The sequence below is a fragment of the Pieris rapae genome, chromosome 5 (assembly GCF_905147795.1).
Source record: "Pieris rapae chromosome 5, ilPieRapa1.1, whole genome shotgun sequence".
Lineage (NCBI taxonomy): Eukaryota > Metazoa > Arthropoda > Insecta > Lepidoptera > Pieridae > Pieris > Pieris rapae.
In genome coordinates this window covers 8,330,597-8,343,437 of record NC_059513.1, presented here as the reverse complement: position 1 = coordinate 8,343,437, position 12,841 = coordinate 8,330,597, and the positions used below count along the sequence as shown (strand labels likewise).

General features: G+C 31.6%; 1 protein-coding gene across 3 annotated transcripts in view; it reads left to right on the top strand.

Annotated features, from left to right (window-relative positions):
* LOC111004449 overlaps positions 1–12,159 on the top strand; it is a 38,919-nt gene extending 26,760 nt beyond the window's left edge. For all 3 annotated transcript variants that reach the window (XM_045628461.1, XM_045628462.1, XM_045628463.1), the window contains 16 exons: positions 42–235; positions 481–619; positions 1,763–1,928; positions 2,133–2,289; positions 2,775–2,875; positions 3,213–3,557; positions 4,103–4,388; positions 4,885–5,102; positions 5,759–5,858; positions 6,439–6,593; positions 7,415–7,669; positions 7,987–8,156; positions 8,579–8,681; positions 9,017–9,184; positions 9,928–10,056; positions 10,512–12,159. In XM_045628461.1, coding sequence (XP_045484417.1) covers positions 42–235; positions 481–619; positions 1,763–1,928; positions 2,133–2,289; positions 2,775–2,875; positions 3,213–3,557; positions 4,103–4,388; positions 4,885–5,102; positions 5,759–5,858; positions 6,439–6,593; positions 7,415–7,669; positions 7,987–8,156; positions 8,579–8,681; positions 9,017–9,184; positions 9,928–10,056; positions 10,512–10,667 — 2,842 coding nt within the window. In that variant the 3' untranslated portion in view covers positions 10,668–12,159. The remainder of the gene's footprint in view (positions 1–41; positions 236–480; positions 620–1,762; positions 1,929–2,132; positions 2,290–2,774; positions 2,876–3,212; positions 3,558–4,102; positions 4,389–4,884; positions 5,103–5,758; positions 5,859–6,438; positions 6,594–7,414; positions 7,670–7,986; positions 8,157–8,578; positions 8,682–9,016; positions 9,185–9,927; positions 10,057–10,511) is intronic.
* Positions 12,160–12,841: the final 682 nt, after the last annotated feature.

Sequence of the window (12,841 nt, the reverse complement as noted above, 5' to 3'; positions counted from 1 at the left end):
TTTATTTATTAATATAAAATAATTAATTGTATTACTTCTAGTCCAAAGCCTGAAGGAAAAGGAAAGAATCTGGTTACGCAAACAGAGTTTCCCCCTGGGCTCTTGGGTCCGCCCCCATACTGCGAACGTTGGGTTCGAAAAAGACTCATTCACTTCACGCTACCTTACGACATTTGGTGGGAACAACATTATAACCAACCAGTGCCTTCATGGAATTATAAGAAAATACGCACAAGTGAGTAAAATTATTTTCAATCTTGCTTATTTTAGTTTTTTTTTTCGAATTTTATTTTTAATTCAAATTATTTTAGCATCTAAATTATCAGAATCAAAATGAAATGCGTTACAATTTAGAGCTTGCAATAAAAACAATGACAAACGGATTTATAAGTTTTTTTATATTATTTTTGGCACAAAATCTTTTTAAAGTTATGAGAATTGTTAAGTATCTAAATAATTTATAATTCATTTTAATTCCAGACGTATACTACGACGTCAAGCCATCAGCCGAAGAATGCGAAAGTGTTGCATGCAATTGCGCACCGTCTTCCGGCTGTAACGAAGACTGTATCAACCGACTGGTCTATTCTGAGTGTTCACCCCAATTGTGTCCTAGCGGGTGAGTTTTCAATTTAGTATAAATCAATATAAATAATTGTACCTTTACAATTTTTCGCAATAAAAAAAGTATGTGTACTTATGTAAACGCATTAGAAGCTATATTTTGATGTGAAACATCTATAGCCGCACGTAAAACCGATTTCTGGCGTGGCGACGCATGCCGTGGCGACGCGTCGCCACGCTATATGATATACAGTCTAAATGCAGTAGTAAATTTCACATTAAAAATATTTAATGAAAATAATGTTTATTCAACAAATAGTCATCGTTATCTGGAAAAAAAATCATAATATTTTATTTTATCATTATGACATATTTAGTTCCTATCACAATCAATTATTTTCTGCATATTACTTTTACAAAATAATGTCGATGTTTCACATCTGCCAGGCGTCCCGTGACAGCTCACATTTTTTTTTGGTAATGTAACAAAATAAAAAAAAATCCAAAATGTTATTGTACATTTGTAGAAAAAACAACAATTACAATAGATATTTAGTACATTGAAAGCTTTGTTATATCGCATTATGCAGTTAAATAAAGTTTATTTAAATATCAAAAAAAAGTAATATGATGTTAATTTCAGGGTGTCGTTTTTTTTTGTCGGTCGCACGCGTCGAAAAAATGTACTCTCATCATTTTTCCCTATTAGGAATTAAATTTAAAAGCACCAAAAGAAGTATAACTTAAAAATACTTCAATGTAATTTCTAATAGGGTTCAAATATTATTCGTGATCCACTGATAATTAACTTATTCCGTATTTCGTCATCAGTGTCAGCCGTCAGGAATTAATATGGTTTTAATGAACATTTTAGGTCTCGCCCAGTTCGAAGATATTTGTACGTGTACATATCTGTGATAGTTGCTTGTATCAACTTCTGCATACAAATTCAAATTCTGCAGCCTGAAGCATAATTGAACTATAGAAATAAGATTATACAAACTGGTTAAATAATATTGTTTAATTTGTGTGCATCAGTTTATTTTTGCTCACATACGATGTATGGATGGATTGTAAATTGTTGTTGCACTGGATTACTACTATTATTATATTTAAAAGTTTATTTTTCGTTTTATCAATGTAATCGAATGCGCTATTATTACTATGATTAATTATTGCACAAAATAAATATTTTCAGTGATAAATGCAAGAATCAAAGGATCCAACGCCACGAATGGGCATCTGGTTTGGAGAAATTCATGACTGAGAACAAAGGGTGGGGAGTTCGGACCAAACATAGGATAACGTCTGGGGACTTCATTTTGGAGTATGTGGGTGAAGTCGTCTCTGATAAGGAGTTTAAGGTTTGTGATTATTTATGCTTGGTAAAGAGTATTGAAATAATCTCAAATGCTGATAAAAATGCAATGTGATGTTTTTGTAAAAAGATTGTTTTCAACCCAAAAACGAATAATTAAAAAATCATAAACAATGTTGAATAAAATCTCTTGGTCCATATTCAAACTCAAAACCTACCAAATTACATTAATAAAAGCGAAATTTTTCAGGAGCGAATGGCAACCCGATATGCCAGGGACACACATCACTACTGTCTCCACTTAGACGGGGGCTTAGTCATTGACGGACATCGCATGGGCGGAGATGGACGCTTCGTCAACCATTCGTGTCGACCTAACTGTGAGATGCAAAAATGGACTTCTAATGGTATAATATAAATATATTTTTCTGTAAAGTTTGATTTGACATTGTAACAGATATATGTTTTAAAGTAAATTATTCTAGATGTTTAATTGAGATTTACTCTTTATCTTTGGTTAGACTAGAAACGCTTTCTAACGATTTTAATAACTATTGAAAAAAAATATAAATTGAATGATATATTTTTTTTTAGTTTCTATCTCTGTTATATAGTTACTAAAGTAAATATCTAAAATATCTTTTAGGTTTTCAAAATTATTATCTGTTACATCCCTTATGATTATGTGATTAGAATCACTATTTATCTATAGACTGTGATACTACTATGACTAGTTAGAAAGTTCAGAATACCGGGAGACTAATATTTCTATGTGGAATCGTAAAAGTATCACCTTTTAAGTCAGTAAGATCTAAAGAACTGATTGGTCTGGCCATCTCGCCCAGATATAAAAAAATATGCAGTATACAATTGACGTGTAAACTTTTTACAGGTACTTTCAGGATGGCGTTATTCGCACTAAGAGACATCGATCCAGATGAGGAATTGACTTATGATTACAACTTTTCACTGTTCAACCCAGCTGTGGGACAGGTAAACAAAAAATTAAAAAATAACTTTGTACACGTTATACGTATATCTCCGTATACGTTGCTCTTTTGCGTATACGGCAGAATTTGACGCAGTAAGGATTCTTGTTTCCACTGCAAACTCAGCTTACTGCGTCTTAAATTGATTTAACTCAAATACATTATACTTTGTTTGGTTCTCAATATTTATCGATTTCCCAATTTTTATATTGTAATAACTGGTTTAAAATTAATATTATTTTGACTTGATAAGATTTCCAACTTAGCCTATAAAGAAAAAAACCAAATGTGTGACGATAATAAAATATGTGTAGATAAATAGACATACATTTTTATTTCAGCCCTGCAAATGCGACTCGGAAGACTGTCGCGGCGTCATTGGTGGCAAGTCACAGCGTATAACGAAACAGCCACTTAAAACGCAATCACGGACACCCTCCAATGCCTCAAACCAATCCAGTACCTCTAACCAGCCGCGCGTTGGAAGACCGCGAAAAGCAGTGAAATGTAATAAGAAATCTGACCAATTGAACGTATCGGCCTGCGACATCAAGAACATGACCATTTTGAAGTACCAACAACATTTGAACAAGCTCTGGCAAGAACCGCAGTTGAAACCTCTCACTGCTAAGGAAAGGGCACTGGTTAAGGACAGGCATTGCTTCCTGTTTAGGAATTTGGAGAATGTATGGATTTTTTAATTTTTTTTTATATTTTTTAATGAAAATTGATATTGCGATGTGATATTGCGTCTTCACGCAACTAGTTTTCTGTTCTAGTGCAAAGGTAATCTTTAAATAGTTTTTTTATGCGGATTTGTATAAAAACTGAAAATTGACTTATCATCAGGTGAGCCTTTAGCCCCCTGTTCTATAAAAAAAAATGTAGTCTGTGTCCTTTAATCTACTTCTTGCATAAACTATATATGCACCAAGTAGATTTTTTTTCTAGTGTTAAACTAGATTCTTTATGTTTAACTACATTAGGAGACAATCGCTGATCAATATAATTTTGGCAAATTTGTTGTATAACGTATGTAAATTTTTAATATACTTAATTTCCTTTCCCGCCTTCACGTTTTTTCTACTGGTATACCTGATATATCTTAGAACCTTTTTGATACCTTGCGAAATAAAAATTGTGGGTTTTTTACAGCACAAATGATGGACTATAATATCCCATCGCGGAACTTTCAAGTACAATATTCAACAGTTTATTTTTTATATTTCAGGTTCGTCGTACCCGCGAGAAGATAACACTCCCCATGCCCCCATCGCCCGTATCTAATGTCCCAAGTGTCAGTTTGCCTCCCGTCCCCGAAGTTATCAATGTCGATCCGTTAGCCTTACCCGATACAATGAATCCTCAAGTTTTCCACAAAAAATTGCAAAATCTTCGAGCGTCGAAGGAAAAAATACTGAAATTGGCCAAATTCGAAGATGACTCAACATTAGATATGAAACAACGTTTGGGTCGAGTGTTTAAGGCACTGTTTACTATTTTAACAACTTTTAAAGGTATTTTAAGAGTTTTATTCTAATTTTTTATTTGTTACATTGTAAGCAAAGCTTTATAATTAGTTGGTCTATTATTAGTTTGTCTATTATTGTATTATTTAATTGAAGTTGATTTAATTATATTAACGTAAAACGCACTAACTAAACAAATTTTATTAAGACTTGCAATAAGATTTTTAAATAATATTTTAAATTCAAGTTATGTATAATGTTTTTTTTTAACATCACTATATATAGATTTATTTATGAACTGATCGCATTTAAATGTAAGTGGACTTTCCGTCAACTTTAGTCGATTTCCTTTTTTCGAGAGAATTCATTACAAAGAAACAAAACAAATTGTAATTACCTTTGGTTGATAAAAAATATGCAAAATTATGCATTTAAACTTGAATATATAACTCGAAGTTTCTAGTTAATTAGTAGTGTAAAAGAATGCTTTTTTGTACATACATATACAAACCTTTTTAGTTCAATTTTTTTTTTAAATTTACAGGCGACGAAGACAAGCCAATCTGTACACCATTACTCAAACTTAAGAACCAGAAATCGGATTCTATATCAGATTTAAATGGGATTCAAAATAAAATAGATAACAACGACTATGAAAGCATAGTACAGTTTGACAGCGATGTTAGCGGACTGATGTCTATGCTAATGAGAGAGTATAGTAAAGCCACTGCTGTGGGATCGGCTGCTGCGCAGTTGAAAAAGGTATTTAGATTTAAAATTATTAGTATACAAGTAGATCGAAATTTCATCAAGAATTTACTTTAACCCAGGACCAAATTGTTAGTAGTGTATTTAACACTATATGGTTAATTGAATTTATTACGATACAACAGCGTCGTCATCAAGCAAAAGATTGAATGCATTAAAATAATAGAAATACGTACAGTCAAAATCTGTAATAACGACATCGAAGGGATTACTCATATTTGGTCGTAACAACTGATAGTCGTAACAGACGATGACGTTTTAATTAACCTAATACAATTCAGCCGGTATCTTTGTACCGTATTTTTTATTTACCTTTCACTGTATTTATTTTTATTAACTGTAGCCAACAATAATTATAAAACCTATTATAATAACAAAGAATTGACGTCAACTTGCTATCCTAGGTTAATATAATCCTTATAAATATTTATGTATTTGTGCGTACATATATTTCAGTGTGTGAAGAGAGTATATGAGACTATTTACTTAACATAATATGATTTCATAAATCATTTTGATAGAAGGTTGCTTTATTTAAAATGTTTAATTGAGAAAATAAATATTACTGGACACAAATTCTATTTATAAGAGAGTTATGAGAAAATATATTTTTATTTGATTTAACCGAGAAAACTCTTGATGACTTTCAGGTCTACACAACCGCCAAATTGGAGTTTGCCGAACATCTAAGTAAAATCCTTGGCTCTCAGGAAAGTCTACCATCTGGATTTATACAAAAAACTAAACCGGGTAAGTTTAATTTCTTATTTTTTTAATGCTCCTAATATTAAACTGTACATAAGAATGTTTATATTCATTAACATAATATCATCTGATAGCTTCAGAGTTTTCTATATTTTAAATTTACTTATAATAAAATAGACAACAAAAATCTACGACTTAAAGTAATCTTTATAAGAACACTTTGTCATTGATAGTAACACAAAAATAAAAATCGCACGCATAACTTATACTTAAAAACTTAACATGCAAATGTAAAAATAACAGATGTCATTATGGATAGAAAATTTTTAAATGTTTGTAAAACGTATATCTGCTCTACATAATAAATTACCTAAATTATTTCTGAGTAAGCATATTTTTTTGTAAATAAGCTGGCGGGCGCTACTGTCTATTTATTAGTTTTCTTATTTTCTATTCTCACCGTAGTATAATACTAATGCATTTAAAACTTTAATACAAGCAAGTAAACTAAGAATGTAATATCTAATATAAACTAAACAAGAAAACCTGATGAACAAAGTTATACTAATATACAAACTCAACTATTCCATATATGTGTGTTTATTAATTTATTTTACTTTTACAGAGGAAGTAATCCTATGCATCTGTGGACTACACGTGGAAGAAGGATTAATGGTGCAATGTGGCAACTCGCGTTGTGGCGTGTGGCAACACGCGCGATGTATGCGACTCGCTGATACCAGTTCTACGCACTACTGCCATCTATGTTCTACGGAGCCTGTAAGTTTTAAATTTTGTATATATAGTATAATATATATATAGTACGGACGCGGAGCACGAAGAATTTCGTACAATGACCTTTGGGCCTACTGCCAGTGGTTAAAAACATTTTTTTTATAAGTACGAATATTAAAAACGGTAGCTTTGATTTTTATTTAGACTAAACGGCTTGATGGATTTATAAAAAGGAAAAGTTATGATTGCGACTAAGATTTGGTAAAAAAAACAGAAATAGTCTTAAAAAAAACATTTAATTTTAGTCAGAGGCATCTATTTCTGATGAACTATCAGATGTTTCGCCAGATACGTTACTACTTATATACTATACTATAACATATATACTACTTATAACAAAACAAACCAAAGTACATGTGCACCACCGCATGTCTTTATGGTTATGACTAAAAGGTTTACAATCTCTGAATACGGCGGTCACTGCATCTGTGTGAGCGCAACGGCAATATGTTTATGCGCGAGCGACAAAGACATAAGATGAGGGGTCATTCTACGAAATTCTTCGTGCTCCGCGTCCGTACTATAGAGTTCAAAACAGTTATATTTTTATTAGGTCGGTAGGTAAAACCTATAAATTAAATGATAAAAGCAATGACGAGTTAAAAAAATATCGAATTCATGTCAATCAGAAACAATATTATAGTCTTAACCTTAATATTATTATGACTACATGTTCGGTCCATCTTATATCAATTTGAAAATAAATTTTACTAAACCATGTTTAAAATTAAATTATTAATATAATCATTATTTTATAATCAAACTTACGACCAATAAAATAAAAATTATAATTTGATTTCTTATAGGTGGATCGCGAAATTCCTCTAGACGAATATACAGAGGAAGGCCATCAATTCTACTTATCGCTTATGCGTGATGGCCTTCAAGTAAGACAAGGCGATACGGTTTACGTGCTAAGAGATATACCAATTAATGATAAACATCCCGATGTCAGTCAAAAGACAGGGGACAAAACGGATTCGCCGAAGACTAAACGAGTCGACAGGAAGAAATTAAAGAACATCAAGGGAAAGGAAAAGGAAGATGTTACGGTCAATAAGGTAATTTATTTAGCATAGGAACAAAAATAATGTATGATTGAGATTTTTAAGTTAAGGTGGCTTATTTCTTACATACACACTTGAACCAAACATCAACGCACCCACGCCCACATATTCAATGTTGCGTATATGTCATTAAAAAAAACATGCTTATGACGGATTAACGCATTTTTAATGATTTTTTGCGGTAAATGTAAAAAGGTAAATTTTCTGTGTTTATATACTCTGAGGCCTTTTTCCCGAAAGAATAGGCGGAGACTATGGATCTCCACATGGGAGCTTTTTTAAATAGTTAATAGTATATAATGTATTTTCAGGATAACGAAGTACGAAAACACACATACCAAACCATCGGATGCGTTCCAGTTTCGGAGCTGGATATATTCCGCGTGGAACGTTTGTGGAAACACAAGGACACGCAAGAGAGATACGTGTACGGGCATCATTATTTGCGGCCGCATGAGACATTCCACGAGCCAACTAGGAAGTAAGTATATTTCAATGTTTTTCTTAATGTTCTAATTTAGTCGTATTTTATTACTTTTTAATTGTTTTATTGATAAAGACTAAATTGTTTTTATACAGCTTTTTGTGGTCGTCGGTTAAACCGACGCGCTTTATGATTATTAAAATTACATAAATTTATTTGGTTAATCTTTTTAGTATGGAACCCACGGTTCTATATAACATATTTTAATCATAAATTCGCAGAAGCTTAAAAAATTTGTTGATCTTTGACTCCTTACTTCAATTTTATTCACAAAATTGTTTGCACAAGCGTACTCCATATGGAAAATAATTTGAACAATCTAAACATACTTTATAGAAATAAAATTATTACTTACTGTTATTTATTTGAACCCTCCTTATATTTACAAGTAACTGAATGTACGCGTTATTAATTTCCAGGTTCTTCCACAATGAAGTAATGCGAGTACCCTTATATGAAGCCGTTCCCATAGAACTTGTCATGTCCCAGTGCTGGGTCATGGATCTCAATACATACTGCAAGGTACTTACATTTTTTTGTTTATATTAAATCACTGAATGTTTACCTGAAGTTCCTTAAGTAATACTAATATAATTATATAATTATATAAATAGCATTTAAGTAATTTTTTGTAGTATTTACTTGTAAAGTTCATGCAGTCCTAATTAAAGTACTGCATCATCTATCTCTGTCAAATGGTGTTAGTGTGATGAAACGGGACAGATAAATACCTTAGAAAAAAATGATCCTAACTACTATTTTAACGAAGTTATTCGTTTAAGTACCATTAATCTTAAATACTACAAGAATAATTTGTGTTTTTTTTGTTGCATTTAAATGCGTTTTTCTTATATCAGGGTCGGCCAGTGGGCGCATCTGAAGCCCACGTATACATCTGTGAGCTACGCGTGGATCGTACAGCGCATCTCTTCACAAAAGTGTCTCGACCGAAATATCCTTTGTGCACGAAGCCTTACGCGTTCGACCATTTCCCGCAAAGGCTTAAAATTTCAAGGACGTATGCGGTAAGCTGATAAAGTCTTAATTCATATGTTCTTTGCTTTTCTTATTTGGCGATTACGTCAACAAAAATTATAGTCTAAGATCCGGCTGTAAGATTAGTGCGCTCATCGGTTATTTGCTAAAAGCCATTTTTTTATGTATATTTATAATTAGGAAATGCATACCTACCAAGTTGTCTATCAAATAATGAAATTATTATAACTAATTATAAATTAAAAGTTTTTTTTTTTTCTATTAATTATTTTATATGGGTGACCAGTTAAATCAGGCTGCAAATAATGGTTACCTGCTGTTAAAGATGATAAATATTTAAGGTAGCGTGAAAGAGACTTAAGGCATAACGAATGCCGCCCGTTGCTTTAAGCCATTGCGCATGCGGCATTCAATACACATTGTCTATGCTTGAAAATAAAATTAATTTTTGAGGATCCCTACAAAAAATTATACGTTTATGTACTATTATTTTTGAGAGCTTTTCTTATTTTTCTGACATAGGAGGGTGTCCTATTAGTAATTAAACATTTAATTTAAAGGTTAATTTTGTTTTTTAAAGAACTTCATGCTATAAAAAAACATTCTTCTGCGTAATTTATGTTATTTCTTATCTTGAGAATTAAACCTGTGTTTGTTGGCGATAGAAGAATGCCTTTGTTTGTTACACTCTGCACATTTTAGTAGTTTGAAAACACCTCCTTTTAATCGTAGTCTCTTTAATACAATGTTATCTTTTAATATTTTTTTACAGCCTCATGAGGTGTTGCCAGAATATCTTAAAGGTCGCGCTGGGAAGAACTTCCTTGCTACGGACAAACCAAAACCAACAAACGAGATTAAGAAAAAGCCATCCACCAGTGCAATTTCTAGTGTTAATAAGGTAATTTATCTATTTATTATTTATTCATATACAAATCCCAGACCTCTTGAATATGTTTATTTTATTAGTCGTTTATTTTCATTCTTTAACTAGACATTAACAGAACTATAGTTGTTCTTGAATACTCACTGATATCATTTTTTTTTATATCTATTCTGAATCTGAGAATTTCACTCTTATTATTATACAAATGAAATTCGTCAAATATTTACAATGACTAAAATCGTAACGTATAAGTGTATTGTAATGTTCTTGATTTCATAAATTTAATAAGTTTCAATTAAATGTGGAATAAAAACAGCCTTTATTTCGGACACACAATAAAAAAAAAAAAGTTTACTCCACTTCTTACCTTCGATTTTTTTGTAAAAACCTCTACCGTTGTCCATTTCCTAATGTTAGTATTTCTTTTTTTGTTTGTGAGATGTGTAGTAATAATACTTGAATCTTCTCAGGCATTAACTCCTTCGCAGCGGCGCGAGCAGCAAAAAGAGCGAGTGAATGAAATAGCTCGAGGTCTGCTCACACGGGGAGGTCAACGCGGGGCAGTTGACGCATCGTATCTATTGGCGCCTCGCGTTGCGCGAAGGCCTCGCGCCAGGCTCTCCTGACCACCAAGGAGTACGTGCCTTACGTGCACCACTTGATACGTAACACGTGCGCAACGTACGTTAATGATATGAAATAATTTATTACTAAATCATATATGGATCTATGGATAGAGAATAACTCACTATTTATAATATGTAAGTAATGCTCGAAAGTTATGTATTCGCGTATATCATGCATTTGTGAATATTTATTTTAGTTAAACTGCTTCTTATAAATATGACGTATTTGTAAGGGCGGTTCGTAGTATATCCTGTACATACATTTCGCATAATCACAATTAGAATATTAATTGCACGTTATGTGTAAAAAAATTGTTACATATAAGTATAAACATTCCTTATGTTGATAGTGGACAATAAAAGGAATGGTATGGATTTTCATCGGAATCTCTTGTATATATATATATTTTTATAACTTAACGTATTATTTATTTTCTTAGCTATAGAAATCTCAAATTTCGTGTGCTTATGCGTTTACAGATGTATTTCTATATAAATTAGTTATATATTTTTATAGGCTAATATTGTTAATTTATCATAGCGTAATTACTAAACGACCAGTGGTGCGAACTGATGTTGAGAGTTGAAAGATTTATAGTTAGGGAGTTGTTTGGCGGTTGTTATAGTAATGTTAGTATTTCTTCTAGGTTTTGTTAAGGTTTTATTTCTGGTCATTTTCTACGTCCCGAGGACAGAACTCTTCGATATTGAAATTTTCGTATGAAAATTCAGTCCCAAAGTTTCGATACTTGCAAAACGTTGTACACTGCTATCATGTATTAAAATCTCTCTATTTTTTACAAGTTAAGATTATGTATGTAGATGGGGTCGGTTGTTTTTAATATATTCGGTTATAAATGGCCGCGCGAAATCTTGCACTATGGTACCCTAGTAATTATCGTTTATGGTATTTATTATGACTGTACGTACGTATACGTTTCTTTTTCGATCGTTACGTTAATCGTTTTAAAAGTTTTCTACGCTTGAGATTTGCTAGTTTTTAGGTTCTAGCTTCAATCTATTAAGGGCGTGAACATTTTACTGATATAATTAATTCAAGATATTAGTCGAAGGTGCTAAATATTATCGCTTAAATTTTAATTCAGTTGAATTGTTTTGTGTTTGTCCACCGATTTTTCAGTATACTAGGGTGACTATAAAGTAGTATGTGATCGTTCGTGAACAAATTGTTTTTGTTTCTAATTTATTTGTAAAAACTGTTTTTTTAATCTTATCGCATGCTATAGTTAAGATTATGTTTTTATTGCTTTTGCACTTGCTTATACACGATTAGTTTATTGATCCCAAAAGGTTTTATATGTTTAATATGATTTTCTGTGGTTTTAGGATGTAGCATTGACTTAGCTTCGCTTTTATTATACAATTAAAATTATTTATTTTGACAGTCCGTTTTCTACAAAAAACTGGACAATTTCTTATAACCGTTTGATAATTCAGAGTATAAGGAAGACTTAAGGTTGAAATCATTAAATTTTTATGTTAAATAATAAATTAAAAGTCTTTAATTCTTTGACTTAGAAATTTGCCTCTGAATATTAAAGAGAACGTACTGTCAAAGTGTTTTGCTTTAAAACTACAGTAACGCCATTATTCATTAAAAAACGAATTGCTCTTTTTGAAGTAGTTTGTCTCTTTTCGTCAAGTTGTATTCAGCCTATGATAAAAAGAGATGTCAATTATTTTGGAAAACCGTGTAACTGATTTAGTTTTTTATGAATAACTGGTTAAAACATTCACAACTTCTTGATCACATTAGGTTTTAATATTTTATAAGAAAATACCTTTAATAACTTATATTACAGATAATGAATTTATCAACAACACGCAGTGTTTTTAAGACATTTAATTTAAATTCCCTTTAAATAGCTTAATATAATCTGTGGAACTTTGTACAATACAATTTAGTATTAATGAGTAAGACAAAATAGCTAGAATTGGTTATAGAAACATATTTAATAAGTTGATGAATTGATACAGTATTTAAATATGCTCCTCCGAAATTCAGCGGCCGTGTAAAACGTAGATAGAAATATCGTGCTTGCGACTATGGTTACCATAGACATAGAATGGTAACCATGGTAACAAACAAATTTAATTCACGATTTACAGCCGCAGATTTGTTCTTAAGTTCAATTGAATTCTGGACGCGGGGT